Source organism: Copadichromis virginalis, linkage group LG6, assembly GCF_057382275.1.
Source record: "Copadichromis virginalis isolate Kocher_CV1m ecotype Utaka linkage group LG6, C_Virginalis_male_GT1.1, whole genome shotgun sequence".
Lineage (NCBI taxonomy): Eukaryota > Metazoa > Chordata > Actinopteri > Cichliformes > Cichlidae > Copadichromis > Copadichromis virginalis.
Window position 1 is genome coordinate 35,060,248 of NC_140623.1, and position 21,105 is coordinate 35,081,352.

Below are 21,105 nucleotides of genomic sequence, written 5' to 3' on the forward strand. Positions count from 1 at the left end.
GCAAAACCAGTTATGATCCACGGCACCGAACGCCCATCACGTTGCGCACATGCAACTTATAGAGGTGACCACGCCACACCCAGGTGACCGAAGCGGAGTGCCTGAGCTAGGGAACGGCTTGTATAACAGCTGTATCAGTCAGTGGCACTGACAGCAACCAGTTGCGTTAGCATCGTTTTTTTGTAATGCCCAGTACGCAAAGGAGGCGGTGCTTACAGCGGCCTCGCAACGCGATACGGGCCGAGAAATACTTAAAGATAGTCGAACACAGTTTATGAAAACAAGTGTTTTGCATGCCTATGTTTCTGTTGTAGTCAGAGCCCCCTTTGGAGGAATGAGAGGCGAATGTTCGGGTCTTAAAATGGGATTGTTTTTGCACGCTGTTGGCTCTGTCACCCCCACCGAGTCCGCAGCAGCCGACACGGTAAGGTTGCTCACTCAAAAACAAGGCTTTCTCAGATAGCTAGCTAGATAGATACCGGGCTAAGGTAGACGACTATCCGAATAGGGAATTTTATTCTGCTTTATAACAAGCTCGCCTAGTCTTTGATACATTTTTATAAATCTGCTGTCGTTGATATTTGCCTGCTGCAACTCTTACCGTGTTGTCAGGAAATACGTTAGCTGCCTGTTTGCTAGCTAACTTCGGCTGCTAGCTTCGGCAGCTAACGCACCGTTGAAGTAAAAAACACAAAGATCAGTGAGTCAGGGCCTTGGTCTGTTTTCTTTATGATAGGCGGTTGACATTTTAGCCAGAAGTGAGTAGCACGATTAGCAAAAGCAGTTCTTCATGCCTGACTGCTGCCATAGCAGTAAACAGAACAAAATCGTCTGACTTGGATCAAGAGCGGTGTAGTTACCAGCAACATAAAAATAGCTCGTGTGAACTTCACTCTGTAATTAATTTGTGTCGAAGAGCTATATATTATTATCACTGTCTTGGCTTCGTGGTAGTCTGCTCCCATTATTTCAGTCTTTGGGCCTTGATGTTTTCCTTTTACAAAAATGAATGTAAAACATTGGGAGTAGCTTCGTGAACAGAACAGAACTGGATTCTTAAGTTTCTTCGTTTTTACGTAAACAGTGATGTACAGTTTTAACACATACAGTATAAAATCGGCAGTGATTTTTTTTTTTTTTAATTACATGAACATACATGAACTGTATATCCTCAATAAGAAGGCTTATTACTCTAAAGGGGGTCAGGGGTGATGTTTTAAATGTATTAGTCCTTGTTCTAGATTACATTAATGGTACTTTCCCCCCACTTCTGGAGGCATGCTGTATTAAACCATATTGTTGTATTTTCTGTGACACACAACATATTTAGAAACAAAATTGGCCTTGAACATATGACTTTTCAGTGGCAAGATAAAAACGTAAAGAGAACCCTTGGTGTGTTGGGACGCCAAAGCTGAGGTCTATAATGCATTGCATAGTGTCATGGACACACCAGAAATGCATCTTCACGAGCTTGAACTGAACTGCATTTGGTAGCTGTTCGCTGCAACTTTCAAACAAAGTCCAAAGAGATCTTGATACAAGTGTAGGAGGACATCATTGGGCTGTAAAATCAAAATAAAACTATTCTAGAGACAGCAAAAACTGAAGGAGTGGCCAAATCAACAGTTCATTCTTAAGAAGAAGGAATGCACCAGCCAGCTCAGCAACCCCAGAAGAAATGAAAGACCACAGAAAATGACTAAAGCGGGTGATTGTAGTACTCTTTGTGCTGGCCAGGATATGCCGTTAAAAACATCTAGACATGGAGGAAGGTGTATTATTGTCAAAGTCTACAATCCAGAACATGATGGCCAGATTTGGTTTGACAAGCACCTGTCCAGTAATGAAAAAAGAATAGAAAAAACACTGGAAAGATTAAACCAAGATTAACTTCTACCACAATAATGGGAAGGCAGACGTGGTGAAAGAGGTTCATTATCTGAAACTTACAATATTATCTGTCAAACGGTGTGGAGGCCACTGTCAGCATGTATGGCTGCAAGTGGAGCTGGGTTACTAGTTTTTATTAATGATATCACTGCTGATAGACGTATCATGATGAATTCGGAAGTTTACAACACTATATTCTCAGCTCAGATTCAGTTAAATGCTTTAAAAGTGATCCAAAAGGTCAGTCATCTAAAACATAATGCAAAAGCAACCCAGAAGTTCCCCAAGAGAGAAAAATGGGAAATTCTTTAATGTGCTTTTAGTTACAGAATTAAAAAAAAAAAATAGGCAGAGAGAGACACAGACAAGCAACAAGTACTTTTACTCAAGTATTTAAAGTTGTTACTTTGTTTCATTACTTAAGTCTAAAAATGGGGGGAGTATTTATAAAAATGTATTTTCCAAACAGTTAACTAAATATTTAAAGTATCCCCACTTTAGTTGTTTTATTTAAAATATACCATGGTGTAGGGCTGTGCGATATGACCAAAATCTCATATCCCGTTAGAAGAATTCTATCGTCCTGATAACGATATAAATCACACAAATGTAACATATTCTGTGAATCTCGGGCAGCTCGTCTTGCGGGAAGTGTTTCCAGCTGCGTGTCATGTAGCTGGAGTCGAGTGTTTTAACCGATGCATTAGGGCTGCTCAATTAATCGAATTTTAATCACGATTACGATCTGGGCTTTCAACGATCATTAAAAATGACTGAGCCGATTATTAGCCCCTCCCTCATTTATCCGCGACACCTTAAAGGCCGGTCCGTGAAAATATTGTCGGGCATAAACCGGTCCGTGGCGCAAAAAAGGTTGGAGACCGCTGATTAAGAGGACCCGAGGGAAGCTCGGAAAGCTAAGCAGAAGTTATTTGGAGAGTGACTGCCGTTGGTTGAAAAGAGAGTTTAAAAAAAAAAAAACTTCAGTGGTGTTGCACACTATTTTATATTATTTTTTAAAAGTCATTGTTAACCTTTTAAAGCCGGTCAGAGCAGCATGCTCCGTTTTGCGTAACTATTGTTAAATTCCTGTAGAACCTGAACCGAGTAAGCTATAGCGCAATAATTTGTTTTGCATATGAAACCGGAGGAGTTGTACTTGCATCTTATGCCATCAGCTTGTCCTCGGTCACGGTTTCCTTTCACATAAAGCTTTGCAAAAATTGCATAAAAAGCGCTTGCAGGAACAAAAACATAATATTCCAGAAACACGCTTTGCCGTTCCTATCAGCTGTTCGTAACACTTCCCACAGTGAAATGATGCACCTGCTGTTTTCTTTGCAAATTTGCATCATAGGATTGTTTTTTGTTTTTCCTGCAGTATATAAAAATTGCTGTATCTCCAAAATAAAACTATGAAGACACTCAAAATAAATTTCCTGTGGTGGGAAACTATTTTTTGCAACTTTATTGTATTTAAAGTTTTGAGGGATAAACCTCTTAAATTTCTCCAAGTAGAAATATATGTAAACAAAACAAAAGCGATTTTCAATTTTTTTTGTAGTTTATTGCACTTTTTTGCAATTTATGTAATTACTATGGACTTAATGCATACATATTATTAAAATATGGGCTATAACAGTTGTATTGATGTATAGCAACTTGAAATGCTCCCACAAATGGCACTACAGCATGTAAAAAAATAATATAAGCTCTGGTGGACTTGGTTCTATAGTAGGTCTTAAAGGGTTAAATAAATATCGTCAAATAATCGTGATCTCAATTTCAGTGAAAATAATCGTGATTATCATTTTTGCCATAATCGAGCAGCCCTACGATGCATGAAACGATACATTTTTAGACATAAGTTGTAACAGCCGCTGTTTTCTTTGTATTTATTACACGGCGTGCTGCGGGGAAAAGCCTGTTCTAACGTTTGAGTCTAAGGTTTATTTTTTAGCACCTGGCGGCTCTTTTTTACTTCTCATTCATAAATAATCTGCTCTTTCACGTGATTCAGTTTATTTTGAAAAGTCTCAACAGGATCTTGAGCTTTATTGTGAAAGGTTTATGTGGAACATAAACAAGCGGACACGCGATGGTGTTACCGTCGTTGTTGCTAACCACAAAGCATAAAAACAGGCGCTTGTCCGTCTGTAGTGTGGTTATATTAAATATAAAAGAAAGAGAGAACTTTAAGAAATTAATATAGCCACTACAGTGACCATCAAAACGATGACAAAATATTGCCGTAAACAGTTTATTTTGCGACACCACGAAACAAACGATAGCGTAAAATGAAACGATAGACGTTTTTATATCGTCATCCAATATATATCGTTATATCGAACAGCCCTACCATGGTGGTATACACATGCAAAATGTATGCAAATGTATTGTTATTTATTTTCAAACAATCCTATGGACCTCTTTGTAGTCTAGGTTTACCCTATCTTTGATATATCCTGTACTGCTCTAGCCCGTTTCACCAGAGCAACATACTGCAACTGTCACTGTAAAAATTAGCTTATTGGTATGTTTTGTTTTGTTTTTCAGGACAATGTCAGTTATTAATAAGTCTTTTCAGAAAGTAAACATGAATGTATTTGTCCCAATTGAGTATTCAGCTTTATATGAAACTTGCTCTGTTTGACAGACTAGTTTTCAAAGCAGTTAAGCCCTGTGGGGATTAGGGCCACCAGCCAAAAACATGTTCGTCAGATATGAAATTGTTCTGTAGAGTACAAGTGGTGCTGGAGCTCTAACTTCTTCAGATTTTTGTTTTTGTGCATCTTGGAAGTAAGTGAAATTGTTTTGGAAACGTATACTCTGTTTCAGAAGTCTGTTTTTGACAGCAGGCTTGACTGGTTTGAAAGTGCCAGCTAATGTTGGTGCTCTGTTGGACTTGTATGTTGTTGATTATTCAAAAAAAATATCTGAAGGAACAATGGTCTGCTGTAATTCTTTTTCCCATTACCTTGTGAGTGATTTGAGCTGCTGTCAGGTAGGAGTCAACTGGATTTGCTTCACACAGTGAGAAGTCTCACCAAGTGAAAGCTACAGTTCACTTGTGTACTTACAAGAAAAGCTGATGAAGGAAATATTTGTTTTTTATTTTCATTGAAATTTAACAGTGTTACAAACAGTCTTCACCCAACTAACAACTCAACAACCAATCACAGAAAGGCTGGCTAGAGCCTAGCAAAGTTTTATTAATCAGGAGCAATGTGACAACATAATGTGAGCACTAAATGTGAAGTTTGAATTTAATGGGCATTCCTGTGTGACCAGAATCGTTAACTCGTTGCTTATGTCCAGTAACACTTCCAGGGAGGGTTTTTTTGTACTCAGTACTGGCAAGAAAAAAGAAGAAAGGGAAAATTATTATCCTACTGGCTTTAATACTTAATTTAGGTTAAATTCTTCACAAGTTTTGACATGTGTAGTGTAATAGATTATGAGTAAGTTCAGCACTTTGGGAGTAAAGTAATTACAGATGACTACTATTATCAATGTAATGTCACATGCTTTATGTCTTTATGTTATCAGTGCACGTGTGTGCAGGTAATTTGCTGACAACAGAAGTATAAACTTAGTAGATGCAATAGATGCAGCACAAGATCCCGACTATATGTGCCATGTGCTTTCACACCTCCAAAACTTAATATAGTGATTTCAGGTATATTGTATCGGTTTCATGTTATTATAATAAGTGATTATGTTGATTACCATTTGGCAGCGGTTCATAATAAGAGTTATTCTCTTCATTATACAATGTAAGTTTGAAAAAAGGTCCATTCACACATTAAAATTACAAAACAAAAAAGCGAAAAAAAGACTTCCCAGGGTAGTGAAAGACAAAGCTAAAACTTTAAGCTTGACCTGCATGAGCTGTCACTCTGATGTTTTAATGGGTGGTAGGTTGGTATTCATCACTGCTAAAAGTCTGCGATTCTTTGTTTCTTTACTTAACCGTTTAAAGGAGTAGGAGAAACAAAAGGCTAAAAAGGCACATGGTTTGGCTTTTCACTGCTATTTTGACTTAAAGCCTTTTCAAACTGGCCCTAAATCCTGCAGTCCCTCTCAATCATAGGGTAAAGTAAGGGCAGCCTTTGAGACTAGGATCCTTGTCCCCGTCCATCTCTTGCTTTCTTCACACACATAAGCACCCTGAAATGTTTGTTTTGCCTTCCCTTTTTTCAGTAAAATAATTTCCTAACAGTGGAAACACGGTCATCAGGTTTTAAAAACAAAAAAAAAACATCAGCCTCAAAAGCTTAAAAGGTCTTCCCTAGCCATGGGACTCTTCAGAAAGAATTAGCATCAGTAATACCTCTGCACTGTATAAAAGGAGAAGTTTCTGACATGGTAATGTTGCAAAGTGTAGCTTACGCTATATTGGAAGACATCAGATGTAAAGCCAATCATAGATAATCCAGTTTGTAATTTTAGAAATTAACAACCTCTTAAACAGCCAAAACTGTTGTATAAATGTTTTCTCTTGAGGCAAAGCTTTAGCTGCTGTGAACATACTGTTTGTTAACTTGGAGATAAAATTCAGCAACTCTGGTTTACTATACTCTCCTCCTAAGCTGCCGCACCTTTCTCGGGTGCATTCATAGCATTTACGGTTGCTGCAGGAGTTTTTTGTTATGCATAACCTTCATGACTATGAAAGGGTGCCTTTCTTTGTTGTAGGACAGATTAATAAAAGGGCAGCGAGGTCCTTGCATGCATCGTCTGACTTGCCAAGTTCTACTGGCCTGAGCTAAGTGGGTCAACTCTGATTGTGCAGTCAAGACTTAAGAAAGAACTGCTGCCTTGTATCTCCAGTAACAGTGTCTGATTGTCACCAGCAGATGTTTGAACTGGTCATTTCAGCAAGTTCTCATTAATAAGCTTAATTTATTTTCTGATGCAACAGTAATCTCAGAGACAGTAACCAAATCTGCCTTTAATCTGCAAGTGTGGCATAAGAGAGGTGGATTGTCTCTGTTGATTGCTTGGATTAGAGACAGGGGAATCTCACTAGTCCAGATTCTTTGCTCGCTCACAGTCTCTTAGGGTGACTAAAAAGTAAGAACTGGGAGTGCTCTCAGATGTGTGGGGTTTTTTTTAGGTCTAATTAGTGGTAATCACCTGATCTTTTTTCGGCAAAACAGATTAGTTCATGCATGTTCATGTTAAAGACTTAACTATAGTACTTTTTCCTGTTAAACTGTTTTGTAAAATCTTGAAGCCCCCTCCCCATTCATTACCCCATTCTTTGCATGCAGCACTGATGACTGAACACTCAGTGCTGAAGACCCAAACAAACTAGATGGTTATCTCTACTGAATTGCAATAAAAAGCCCAACCCCAAAGGAGCACAGCATATGGTTGAGATTGGCTTGTGAGTCAGTGAAAACAGCTGATGTTATCAAAAAACAAACTTAAGGAACAGAACATCCAGTAATTATTACAGAGAATTAAAGCTGTGGAACTGAATTTTAAAAAATGTCATGTTGATGAAGCCGAAACGGCTGACAGTCCATCAGATTTGAAATCGGGGCTATAATTTTATGTCAGCAGTTTGTTTTGTGCTGATCTGGTGTTTCTTGTGTGACAAATCATTTTTGTGTGTCTGGAGTTTCTTTGATTTTCTTTCGTTCTCTCCCTCCCTCATACTTAACACACTTCTCACCACTCTGCACAACTTATTTTCATGCAGTGTCTCAGCTAGCAGCTCGCTCTCCACTGCTGCTTGGAAATTTCCGTAAAGCAATCCTTGTCCACTGTTTGGGCCTGGATTGGAGTGGGCCGAGGGAGTGTGGGAGGGGTGTGTGTGTGTATGGTCTACAAAGACGGAGAGGAAGGCTGTGTGAGAGGGTGAGAGTATGCTTGAGAGCTGTTTGACTTTAATGACCCATGTGGTAGAGGAAACCTGTCTAGGATTTGTGGACCCATGATCATCATGCCTCTCAGTCGGGGACCTGCACTGGTAATCTACAGAGAGATAGAAAATCCAGTTATAGAACTTTGGTTAGCTAATCATTAAGCTAATCTAGAATAACTGATCTACTTGGAAAAGTTTGTAAAGCTGTCTCAAGGTTTTTGATTACAATGCTCTCTCCTTTTTTTTTTTTTTTTCTATAGCGACCTGTCTTCTCTGTTTATTTCACAATGGAAGTTTTTACAGGTTTGGTAGCAGTCAGCTCACTAACATGTTTTGCAAAGTTAACTGTTGACCACGCTGCTAGTTTGCTATATTGACTGTTAAAACAAGCAACCACGTGCTTGAAGTGGAGACAAGTGCCCTATTTATTTTTGACATTTTCCTCATTCTCATTTGGCCTTAGCTGAAGTTTGAATTTAAATTTCTTTTCTTTTTCACTGTTCTGGGAAGCATACTGGGTGGTTTTTGTGCTGGCTGTGATTCATACATTTACACTTGATATGTGTCTTAAACATTAGTGAAATTCTAGTAGTTTCCAAGCATAAGTGATTACGACATGTTCAGTTCAGAACAAGTATAAATGTATGGCTTCTACATTATCTGCAGTGTTATTATTAATATTCACAATGACAAATCAAGGTTAGGGGGGTGTGTGTGTGTGTGTGTGTGTGTGTGTGTGTGTGTGTGTGTGTGTGTGTGTGTGTGTGTGTGTTTTGATTTGTTTGTTGTTTGTATTTTGTTTGTTTGTTTGTTTTAAATCTTCTGAATTCTTTCTCATATTAAAGTATCAGGATTCTGTATCACCACTTTACTCTAAGAAGATAATATTGGCTGATATCAGATTTAAAGTAGATGTACATGTCATTGTTCTGTTGGCAAGTGAAAATAAGTAATTGATTTTGATATTTCTTTTTTCTTTGTGTCACAAATATGGGGATAATTAACCTATGTCAACCAAATGTTCAGAAAGATTAACAAAACCCCAGATAAGGTGTATGCTTTAGTAAGCTGACTAAAATTGTATTTATATCCATAAGTATGGAGAACTTAAAGAACATAATACTCCTGTCGGTGGCAGTGACGACCATGTTGTTCAAACCAGTTTCATTTTGTAGACTTTTTTGTCGTGTTATAGGCTCAGATAATTTTTATTTTGTCTTTGTTATTGGACGTAGCTACTAACAAGTGACTGCATTTCTTTACTTGTTTTGTAGAGCCTGCTGCACTGTGAAGGTGTTAACAACCAGAGCTACATCTGTGAGTCTGGACATTGCTGTGGGGAATCTCAGTGCTGCAGTTACTACTATGAGCTTTGGTGTAAGTCTAATTTTCTTCTTGTGTGTTTGATCCTAATTCTTAAACCTTTCACTCTGTGACAGGCACTAAAAGATAAGGTATGACAAAATCAATCATTGTAATATTAAGCTGATGCATTGTAATAAGGACTGAAAGAGTAATGGGATAAATACACTTAGTACCGAAACAAGACTGGGACACATAAATTGTGATGCTTTTTTGTAAAACAAAAAAAATTGTAGTTTAAGCAACCTTACAAAACAAGATTAGATGTCTCGAAGTGGAGTGTCATCCTCAGAATTAAATTTACATTTTGTTCTTAAACTAAGACTGCCAGCAACAGTGAGCAAACGCTCATGGTCAGATGGAGCAGATCATGTTCACCAGGTTAAAGTATTTATAAGGGGAAAATTTGGGATGCTGGAAAAAGTGCTTAATAGAAATAAAGGGCAAGAGGACAGACAAGGATGAAAGGGTGCAACGCTGGCATAATGTGTGAGTCCAGTTATAAAATCTATAGGGGCTGCCTTGTTTCATTAGCAGTTTAACTTGTTTATTATTACTATGTCTAAATGCATATTCAGCATTCATCATCTCAATTCTATTATATTTTAGGCGCACCTGTGTAGTTTTAGTCTTAGCTCTCTGTAGTCAGAGGTCACAGATTTGCAGGAACTCTCTGAGTGCAATGTAATCAACATTGTGATATCATGGCAGGGACTGCTGTTAAGATAAGTAGCAGATACAAGAATATCACCATTAAAAACATGGTGAAGCTTGTGCTTTATTGAGAATTTCCTGTACAGTGTTACACTGGGGAATACTAATGTTTAAATTAAATTGTTGTTGTTTTCTTCACATAAAGATTCTTAATAGGTACTCAAACCTTTTTTTAACCATGGCATGCACTCAGCTGGGTAATAAAAATGGCTTATCAGCTCTCATAAATCTACAAATTATGTAATGGTGAAACTGTTCTTGTTGCTTATCAGCTGGCACTGTTGAAATAACCTAATACTCTAGTGTTTTAGTCAGGTACTTTACCATTGATTCTGCATATCTGTTGAATGTATTGGGTGTTTTAAAGAAGTTGGAGGAACAGCTCAAAGGACAACATTTTTCCATAGGTGTTCATCTGGGTCCCAAACCATATAAGCAAAATCATCTTCTAAACCATTGCAGAGCTACTGCATCAATGTTTTTTCCCTTAATTTGTCACTTGTCTGTATATGCCCTGCTGGAAATGGTGACTACTAATGCAGAGTTGCATTATCTGCCTTAGTGCATTTATGTTTGGTAAATTTGAAGTCTTGCCTAGCCGCAGTTACAAAAAGGTTGCCTCAAGGGCAAAAGTGAGGTATAGCAATTGGTGTGGGCTCCCTGTAAAAATAGAGGGAATTATATTACAGCATTAATTATTCACTGAGGACATGATGGGGAGTAAAATGCAGCTTGCCAAAAAATATTGATGTAATGAACTAAGATTCTTCAGTGCCCTGAATAAAAGAAAATGTCTCACGTTGCATTCAAGACTGTATTAGCAGGGCTGGGTGATATGAGGAAAATCTAATATCACAATATTTTTTTGGCTATATCACGATATGTTTAAGTAACCTCCAAAAACAAATGTTATTTTCAACTATATAGTGCTTAAAATTGTACCGGTATACTAATTGAAATCTTTTTTTGAAGCCACAAGTTTGCCTCTCTTTCGTTCACTTTTGTCTTTACGCAACGTGACTCAACCTCGCCTCTCCTTCACTGAACACAACTCCCCCTCCTCCCCCATCACTTCACCTGCAGGCAGCGACAAGATGGACACGGCAAATCTCCGTTAACGAGTTACTGCACATCGCCCCGTGCGTGGAGCTGGACGGCGTCAACGTGTTAACGAGCTAACCACGCCAACGCCATGCAGCCCAGAGGGGCTGCACAGCCTAAAATCCTTTCATTCTCTCAAAAGTTGACAGCGCGCCTTATGTATGAATTCTGGTTGTGCTTGATGACCGCGAACCGATTTTATGTGGTACACGGCGCTCAGCAATCTGTCAAAAATGTTTGAGTATGACTTTGGTAAGCTACGGAGCTGCACCGCTTGATGGATTGTCGGAGCATTACAGCTACCGAGGAGCCTCGCGGAGTGATACGTACTGTGCTTCAACATAATATTACCGTATTGTGTGTGTATAAGGACCATAAATGGCACCTGTTAAGAGACATGGTTACGAAGCGGATTTCAAACTCCAGGCTGTCAGTCACGCAGTAGAAGTTGGGAACAGAGCAGCTGTGAAATCTGTCTGTTATATTTTATATATATATATATATATATATATATATATATATATATATATATATATATATATATATATATATATATATATATATATATATATATATATATATATATATATATATATAGATATATATATATATATATATATATAGATATATATATATAGATATATAGATAGATAGATATATATATATATATATATATAGAGAGAGAGAGATATGTTCAGATTCTGTACATAAAGGTAAACTTTATCAATATTCATTTTATCTAATATCAAAGTCTCGCACTCAGTCTTTCTCTCATTTCAGTCAGTTTTATTGTTGACAAACTAAACGGTTTGTATTACAGTCTAGTCCAACTTAACTGAATGCAACCATCTGGTACAATTATAGCTATTCTGAACTAAGCAATTTATGAAAACTATGCAGCCCACTCAGCAACTGAAGAATTTGAAAGTAAATTAAAACAAAATATAAATTTACATTAAATAAAAAAGTTTTAAACTTAATTAAAATAAAACATGTCTTAAATTAAAATAAGTAAACTGTCATGTTTATTGCTGCCAAAAAAAAAGTTAAACACATTTGGACAGTGAAGGAATGTCAGGATTCTTGCTCAGAAAAAGGATCAACATGCTCTGAGCACAAAAACCTTTTTAGTAACAAAATATCGATTTCTGCTGTCCCTGTATCGATACATTATTAGCAAACAAAATATCACGATACTACACAGTATCAATTTTTTCCCCCACCCCTATTGACTAAGAACTCTCTTTTTGTTCTTACTTTATGGCTTTAAAGAAAATATCGAGATATATATCTTATATCGCCATCCAGCTAAAAAAATATCGAGATGAATTTTGGGTCATATCGCCCAGCCCTAGCACTACACCCTTTTGTGGCAATGGATTTTATGGCATGTTTTGCAATTACTGCCTTTTTTCGACGTCCTCTTTGTGAAGTCCAAACCACTGCCAGATTATTGATCCAGTGCTGTTTCTCTTTGGAACTAGTTAATCTGACTCCTCTGCAGTTACAGTCTAATTCCTTCACTTGTCTGAAACGCCTGCTGTCGCCATATTTGTTTTTTTTTTGTCTTTGTTTTTTTCCCCCCATCTGGTAGAATCTAAACACGCATGCTCAGCACAGGGTGCCAGGTAAAAAATTTCCAGTTGGAATTGGATTAGTGATCCATTTGCAGCATTGGGTAGGGGGTGTGTGTTCACAGTGAGTTACATGCAGACAGCTTAATATTGCCATGGCAATTTATACTCAGTGGCTATGATAGAGCCATTTTAACCATCGTACATGTAAAAACTTTTCATACGTGAAGTATATGTGATATATCACCCACACCTAATCCAAGTCAGCTTTCTTTTATAATTTTTTTATGTTGATGTCCTGCAAACCTCCACATTTTGAAATGGATCCAGTTATTAGCACTCATTATACTATGAGGTCAAAACAGAATATTTCAGGCTAAGTAGCCTGAAAGACGTCTATATGGTATGCCTTCAAAACTATGTAGAAATTGGGGTGCTGACGTCATACAGCTCTGGTGCCAAAGTGAAAAAGAATGAAAATCTGTCAGTACTCTGTTGTACTGATAAGAAGGAACTCTGATGTTTAAATGGATTTTCATGGTGTAAAGCTTATAATGCAATGCATACATAGTTGTTTATAGCATAGTATAAGCGTGTAGATGTTTCACTGTGTTGAACTGTTTGATCTGCAATGTTATGTTTGTGTTAGCAGCAGGCACTTGTTACATCACCACATGGATAATGGAGAGCACATTTTTGCCCACTTTGAACTATGTTGTTTTGCTTAATATTAAAAAAGTCACATTGTTTTCACATGTATTAACTAAACTAAATTGCTCTTCCTCTGATTTTAGGGTTTTGGTTGGTGTGGGCAATCATCTTCATTTTAAGCTGCTGCTGTGTATGTCATCATCGCCGCACCAAACACAGACTACAGCAGCAACAACGGCAGCACGAGATCAACCTCATTGCTTACCGTGAAGCACACAACTACCCCTCTGTGCCCTTTTACTTCAGTAAGCTCTGCCACCACATACACCCACATTATATAAATCTTTAAAAAACAACAACAACAACAACAACAGCAAGAGAAACAAAACAACAAAATCTGATGTTGATATTTTTACCATTTATTAAGCTTTTTTTTTTTTTTTTTAATCGTAACTGAGCAATTATGTATTTAAGGTTTCATCATTTCATTGGTTTGCATGAACAGTTTCAAGTGAACTAGAGTTGGTTATAGTGGTGAACATAACAAATGAACTCTGCAGTGTTTTTGAGCTCTCTTTAAGGAGATGATAATGTGTCTTTGTTGTATTTAAAGCAAAAAGCCTCAAATACAGTGGGGCAAAAAAGTATTTAGTCAGCCACCGATTGTGCAAGTTCCCCCACTTAAAATGATGACAGAGGTCAGTAATTTGCACCAGAGGTACACTTCAACTGTGAGAGACAGAATGTGAAAAAAAAATCCATGAATTCACATGGTAGGATTTGTAAAGAATTTATTCGTAAATTAGGGTGGAAAATAAGTATTTGGTCACCTCAAACAAGGAAAATCTCTGGCTCTCACAGACCTGTAACGTCTTCTGTAAGAAGCTTTTCTGTCCCCCACTCGTTACCTGTATGAATGGCACCTGTTTGAACTCATCTGTATAAAAGACACCTGTCCACAGCCTCAAACAGTCAGACTCCAAACTCCGCCATGGCCAAGACCAAAGAGCTTTCGAAGGACACCAGGAAAAGTATTGTAGACCTGCACCAGACTGGGAAGAGTGAATCTACAATAGGCAAGCAGCTTGGTGTGAAAAAATCAACTGTGGGAGCAATCATCAGAAAATGGAAGACATACAAGACCACTGATAATCTCCCTCGATCTGGGGCTCCACGCAAGATCTCATCCCGTGGGGTCAAAATGATCATGAGAACGGTGAGCAAAGATCCCAGAACCACACGGGGGGACCTGGTGAATGACCTGCAGAGAGCTGGGACCAAAGTAACAAAGGTCACCATCAGTAACACACTACAACGGCAGGGAATCAAATCCCGCAGTGCCAGACGTGTTCCGCTGCTGAAGCCAGTGCATGTCCAGGCCTGTCTGAAGTTTGCCAGAGAGCACATGGATGATACAGCAGAGGATTGGGAGAATGTCATGTGGTCAGATGAAACCAAAGTAGAACTTTTTGGTATAAACTCAACTCGTCGTGTTTGGAGGAAGAAGAATACTGAGTTGCATCCCAAGAACACCATACCTACTGTGAAGCATGGGGGTGGAAACATCATGCTATGGGGCTGTTTTTCTGCCAAGGGGACAGGACGACTGATCCGTGTTAAGGACAGAATGAATGGGGCCATGTATCGTGAGATTTTAAGCCAAAACCTCCTTCCATCAGTGAGAACTTTGAAGATGAAACGAGGCTGGGTCTTCCAACATGACAATGATCCAAAACACACCGCCCGGGCAACAAAGGAGTGGCTCCGTAAGAAGCATTTGAAAGTCCTGGAGTGGCCTAGCCAGTCTCCAGACCTCAACCCCATAGAAAATCTGTGGCGGGAGTTGAAAGTCCGTGTTGCTCGGCGACAGCCCCAAAACATCACTGCTCTCGAGAAGATCTGCATGGAGGAATGGGCCAAAATACCAGCTACTGTGTGTGCAAACCTGGTAAAGACCTATAGTAAACGTTTGACCTCTGTTATTGCCAACAAAGGTTATGTTACAAAGTATTGAGTTGTATTTTTGTTATTGACCAAATACTTATTTTCCACCCTGATTTACGAATAAATTCTTTACAAATCCTACCATGTGGATTCATGGATTTTTGTTTCACATTCTGTCTCTCACAGTTGAAGTGTACCTCTGGTGCAAATTACTGACCTCTGTCATCATTTTAAGTGGGGGAACTTGCACAATCGGTGGCTGACTAAATACTTTTTTGCCCCACTGTAAAGTAATTACTGTTACTTTATTAATCCTTTAGGATCAATCCAAAAATTGTGAACTGGTTTAAGACTGCTCACAAGAGTTTAAAACAGGCTCAGTTTCCTATTATTTGGTCAACAATCCAAAGTTTTGAGAAATCGGTGAACATGGAATTAAGTCAACTGGTATCAGCTCTAGAATTACAGTAAGAAATGCATTTGAGATTTTTATTCTTAATAGTGATGGTTATTAAATGGAACATGAGTACACATCAATACAGTACAGTTAGTACAGTATTTATCATTTGTTCCAAAACTAGAGCTGCAACAATTAACCGAGTGATTCGATAAATATTTCTCGACACAAATTCTTTGCTTAAGTGTTTCGTTTAACACACAGATCTGTAGCATGCCACTGTCGCAATGGAAACGCGAGTCACATTTGCGACTAAAACAGACCTGCAATACAAACATATTTGGGAGCAATGAAAAGTTTGACAACATTAAGCCCACACACAATGATAACACAACGGCAGCAGAGATGATGACACTGGCACAGTTTAACGTGGAGTTGGTACAAAGCAAACAGGTGGAGCCGCTATTAAGACGGTGAGCTCAGGTTGAGTGAAAGAAAATGTGTTTCTAATATCCATAACAGCAGCGCTGTTTACTGGGTAAAAATCTCGGGTTCTTCATCAAAGCACCTGATCAACAAACTCCCAAGGTGATAAGAAGCAAACTTTGTAACTCCCTCCACCGAAGTTTGTTTTATACATAGAAAAATCAGCTGTAACTCAACAGAAGTTTATTGGAAATATGCAGATCAACTGCAACTTTTGAGTATTTATTATTGCTCATTAATAAGAAAAGCAAATTTCTTATCTGATTACATGATTAATGAATGAATAGGTTACTCGATTAATAAAATAACTGATAGCTGCAGCTGCTTTTACTGAAAAAAATTGCACATACTATTCTTAAACTTGTTTAAAAAAAATGGCTTTGCACCTACTACACAGTGGAACCTGTCACAGATGCAGTTTACAGGGAACTCTTTCTATGGTTCCACATGTTGTGGTGTTGCCAGAACCTTCCCTGTTTACAGGAAATGACCAACATTGTTGTCTTGGTACCTTGCCACTGTTGTAACGTGAGATTACAATGGCCCTCAGCACACACTTGACCCACAAATAAGCTTTTGTTGTCACATTTTTACCCTATTGCTTTGTTTTGGAACTGTCTGAATTCTGGTCTGGGGAGTTCAGTGAGGTCAAAGTGTCTTTTTTTTTTCTTTTGGCAGGTCAGAAACCTGTGTGTATAATCAGTGGTGTGCATGGCATGTATTTATTCATGTGCTTTTATAGCCTTTTTAAAGCATTTTTTTTTTTCTTTTCCTATAGGGTTTCTGCCAAACTACCTCCTACCTGAATATGAAGAGGTGGTCAACCGGCCGCCAACTCCTCCCCCTCCCTACAGTGCCTTACAGACTGGCCCATCCTCAGTGGCTTCTAGTCCACTGGCTCCTGAGCAGCAGCAAGGACACTGTACAGCCATTCAGCCTTCCCCAGTTCCCCCAGTCTCTGATAGCCTGTGTTGTAGGCCCACCATAGAGGAACCACAACCTCCCACCTTAGACTTGAGGCCAAAGCCTGACACCAAGTCCGTGCAAACGGCACAAAATTCAGGCGTGATACTGCTATCAGAAGGGCTTAGCAGAGAGGGACTCGCCAACCAGGAAAAACTAAGCGAAAGTGGGGATGACTCCTGCAAGAACCCCCTGCTGAAGGATCTCAGCCTGTCAGATGGTAGTGTTGAGGACAAAGAGCGACTCCCCAGTGGAAGGAGGCGGCGAATTACAGGTGATTCTGGGATTGAGGTGTGTGTGTGTGGCACACGTGGGAGCAGTGGTTGTAGTGGAGCTGGAAGTACAGGCCAGGAAAGCAAGGAGTTAAGGGAGCTAGAGAGCCTTCTGGGGCATGAGAAAGCTGACGAGGAAGAGGAGGAAGCAGGCGAATTCTGTGACAGCTGCAGCCATCAGGCCTCCTTCTGTGTGGAGGAGGAGCAGGCTCTTGGGGAAGTTGATAGGCGGCCTGGATGTGGGCCAACAGGAAGTCCCCAGCCTGCTCACCAGATAAGTAGTGGCTCCCTAAACCCTCCTTTGTGCCTCCTCCTCCACACCATCAATGAGCAGGAAGGACCAGCACACAGCACCAGCACTGAGCCACAGGGCTGAAGCAAAGTTAACACACCTTTGTCATGAGGGAAGGAGAGCACTACACTGTTTTTGTACTTCAGGAAGTGTTTGCTTTCTAAGTCTTTTTTATGAATGTGTGCATCTTAGATAAAACAAGTGAGAAGTGAGGGAGCAACAAGTAGGATCTCTGCTAAAAATTGTCTGAGATCCAGAGGTTGAAAAAGCACGCTCCTGTGTGGAACAGTGGCCTTAACCTGTGTATTTTGGGTTATATTTGGTCTGTAAGGCCCTTTAATATCCTGTGGCAATTGGGACTTCAGACTACGCACACAGAGTCCTTCATTTGCCCTTCTCGTACAACAAAAGCTACTGATACATATGATGGCTGAAGTTGTGCTGTCAGAACAGGACATTCATTGCCTAGGATGAATGTAGCTCTCTTTGCCAGGTGCTTGCAACAATTCTGCAAAGCTATTTGTTCTCTGCAGGTAGTGAACTATGTAATAAAACAACACACAGCAGAAACATTTTTGGACAAGTATGATGTGGATTTACCCAAAGTATGTGTTTATGTAAGCTGATATTGTACAGGGATGTCAGAACAAGACTTTGGGGGATGTCCTGTTAGACTCATGTTTCTAAAGTGCTTTTTCAGCAGTTCAAAACCATGCTGCCTTTTGTCTGTTTTTGTTGCTATGTAAGTCTCACTAGTGATAGGGAAGTGTTAGTGCATTAACAAATCTTCATGAGAACAGTTCCTCTTTTGCACAAATGGTATTTATCTTGCAGATGCTACGGTTGTTTAAATCTAGTCTTAAATTAGCAGTAGATAATTACCTTCTTACCATTTTGTTGTAATGTGTGAGAAATGGACCTCTGAAATGTTAGTAGGGAATGCAGCAGATTTGTTTTGTATACAATCATTTTTAAAATTGATTTGTTGAATGTTTGTAGTATGTGCCTACCCCCTTAAAAATGCAGAAATTTGATGGACAATGCTAGGCTTCCATTATGTTGAGAGACCCAGAGAAAGCAGGTACCAAAAACATGAACTGAATGTTAAGCTTCATAGAGATTACACGTGAGACGGGCAACATCACACCTCACATTTTAAAGTCACTTTAATGAATTATCACCTTCACCAGCTTTACAGTGAAAAAACATCATAACTTTTAACACTATTTGTATAGAATTTTCATATCACCGCAGTTTTGACATTATTCAGCTTTGCTATTCATACATGAAACATTTAACGTCTCATTGAAGGCACATTAAGGCTAATTTTAGTCAACTGGAAAAGTGACTTCTTTTTTTTTTCTTTTCTTTTTTTTTTAAAACCAGGGTTTATATTTCCAGTCATCTGCATTTGTACTGTTCAATCAAGAAAGGAAATGTTACTTTTAATGTATATATATATATATGTTTTCTTCATTTAGACATTCATCCCGTATAAGTTTGTATTAAAATGAGGATTTAATAAAGGCTATGGTTATGAAGCAAGGAGTTTGCACACAAATTACTTTTAACATAAGTATTTAACCCAACAGAGCAGTTTGAACCTGCCTTTCTCTGTTTGCATGTTCTTTCTGAGCTTGTGTGGTTTTCGTCATGGTGCTTCAATTTCCATCTTTGGTAAATTTACATTTCTATCCCTAAGTTTGAGTTTGAATGGAGACGTGTCCAGGATGTACATAATGTCTGATATGGCAGGCTCCAGTAACCTTGTAACTGTAGTTGGATAAGCAGTCAAAAAAATATATACATGTACATATTAGTGGGAAGATTAGAGATTAGTTTCTTATTAGACATGAGCATAAGGTAATGAAATAAGTCATTGGCTGTTATGGATACCAGAGTATCTTAAAAATAAGCTGTTGCACAACAGGACCTTTATGAGACTATTATGGTACAGCATGGTACAATATGTATAATGCTGCACTGCTGTTACAAAACAAAGACAATGTGGTAGAGGAAAAGAATATAGTTGTCAGTTCCCGTTATTTTTAGGAGTTTGAATGCTGACAATCTAGCCTCCTGAGCTTCTAGTGGTATGCCATAGATGATAAACACAAATAAAAGATGCCTTGTGAAACCTCCACAAAGAAATCTATGTCTAATCTCTTTAAGTAGCCACAACTGATGAGACTACACCATTATGCCATGCAATTAATCTACTTGGAGTACCTGAAAAGATGCACAAATTGCAATTCTGCAAAGCACAAATGTTTCAGCCGTTAGTTTTACGGCTCGAGGAGAAAATGGTTTCCCAGAATTTCCAGCACAAAAGGAAAGTAACTTTCTGCATAAACAGTTAAGCTGATTGACTTTTGCCCATCAAAGCCTAAACAAACTCGAAAGTGCTTTATCCGTTAATGCTTTCCGCAAGCTAGAAGATGTCATTGTGTAATTGTGGTACATGTCGTCGAAAGATGAGCTATTTTTCATATTGTCTGATTCTTTGAAAAAATAACGGAACTGTATAAAATCTCAAAACCACTTTATATTACAAATCATGTACAACATTCTGTAACATGTTCATGAACCAAATAGTTGCTTTAATCATTTTTATGAAATCATTAGCTTTATCATTATGGACAGATTCTTTTTTTTTTCTTCTTCTTCTTCTTGTGGGTATTATTGTTTTTTTGTTGAGAAAGACTTAAGTTCTTCTGAGACTTAAACTGAAGTTGTGTGAAGGGTACGTTTAACTAACAGTACAGTAGGTAATTTGTTAACAAGATCAGGGGCATCTCGCCAAAGACATTTTTCTTTCTTCATAAGTGTGTGTGGTTTTGCACTTCTTGACATAAGCCATTTATTATGACAACTAAGATGGATGTATGTTCAATAAAAATGCTTAATTGTAGTCAATCACTGTGTCCGTGACTTAATTTCAGAGTGGTTCTACTGAGTGATGTTATTGTAGAGGTCAAGGTTCCTAACAAATGGCGCTAATCAGCCACTGACAAGCTGATTGGAGCTTATCCCAGCTGTCATTGGGTGAAAGGCAGGGTCCATCCTGGGGGTGCCTGATGGCATCTTCATCCATCAGGCATATGTGTAAAGTCCCATACACATGTAATTAGGATTTTGTACAATATCACAAGCACTCCTTAGTACTTTCCCAGAAGGTTGTCTAACTTTGTCAAAATTTGAATTTTGACTTTTAGTAGCCTCCCATATGCTGCTATGCACCTATAATGCTGTGTATGTTCCAGTTTGAAACTGTGGCACTTTTGCCACATATAATAAAAACGGTTTACTTGCAGGTGGACAGCTGTTTTTATTGTAAACTGATAAACCGTCACTGACCACATATAGAAGGCACCTTACCATTTAACAAGAAGGCAACATTATAATATAGTATAATATTATTATATTCTGTAACTCCTAGTTTTAATTATTTATCTATTATTATTGAGCTGAATGATTGGTGGGAGTGTCCCATGCTTCCTCTTGGAAATCCCCATGAAATCGATAGCCTTGTTTCTATTAAATCAAATCAAATGCATTGAATTAATACAGCAACAATGTGA

General features: G+C 38.5%; 1 protein-coding gene across 2 annotated transcripts; it reads left to right on the forward strand.

Annotated features, from left to right (window-relative positions):
* The first annotated feature begins 89 nt into the window (after positions 1-89).
* wbp1lb (WW domain binding protein 1-like b) lies at positions 90-20,435 on the forward strand. Of its 2 annotated transcripts, none has more exons than XM_085460142.1 (4): positions 90-424; positions 9,043-9,145; positions 13,314-13,475; positions 16,776-20,435. In XM_085460142.1, the coding sequence occupies exons 1-4, from the start codon at positions 275-277 to the stop codon at positions 17,606-17,608; spliced, it is 1,248 nt and encodes a 415-aa protein (XP_085316268.1). In that variant the 5' UTR covers positions 90-274; the 3' UTR covers positions 17,609-20,435. The 2 variants fall into 2 exon arrangements, with proteins under 2 accessions (XP_085316268.1, XP_085316269.1); XM_085460143.1 differs by lacking the exon at positions 90-424 and adding an exon at positions 7,776-7,873.
* Positions 20,436-21,105: the final 670 nt, after the last annotated feature.

Coding starts and splice junctions, on each gene's coding strand:
- wbp1lb (XM_085460142.1), top strand. CDS start 275: ATGAAAACAAGTGTTTTGCATGCCTATGTTTCTGTTGTAGTCAGAGCC. Junction 9,146..13,313: donor TTACTACTATGAGCTTTGGT/GTAAGTCTAATT, acceptor CTCTGATTTTAG/GGTTTTGGTTGGTGTGGGCA. Junction 13,476..16,775: donor CTCTGTGCCCTTTTACTTCA/GTAAGCTCTGCC, acceptor CTTTTCCTATAG/GGTTTCTGCCAAACTACCTC.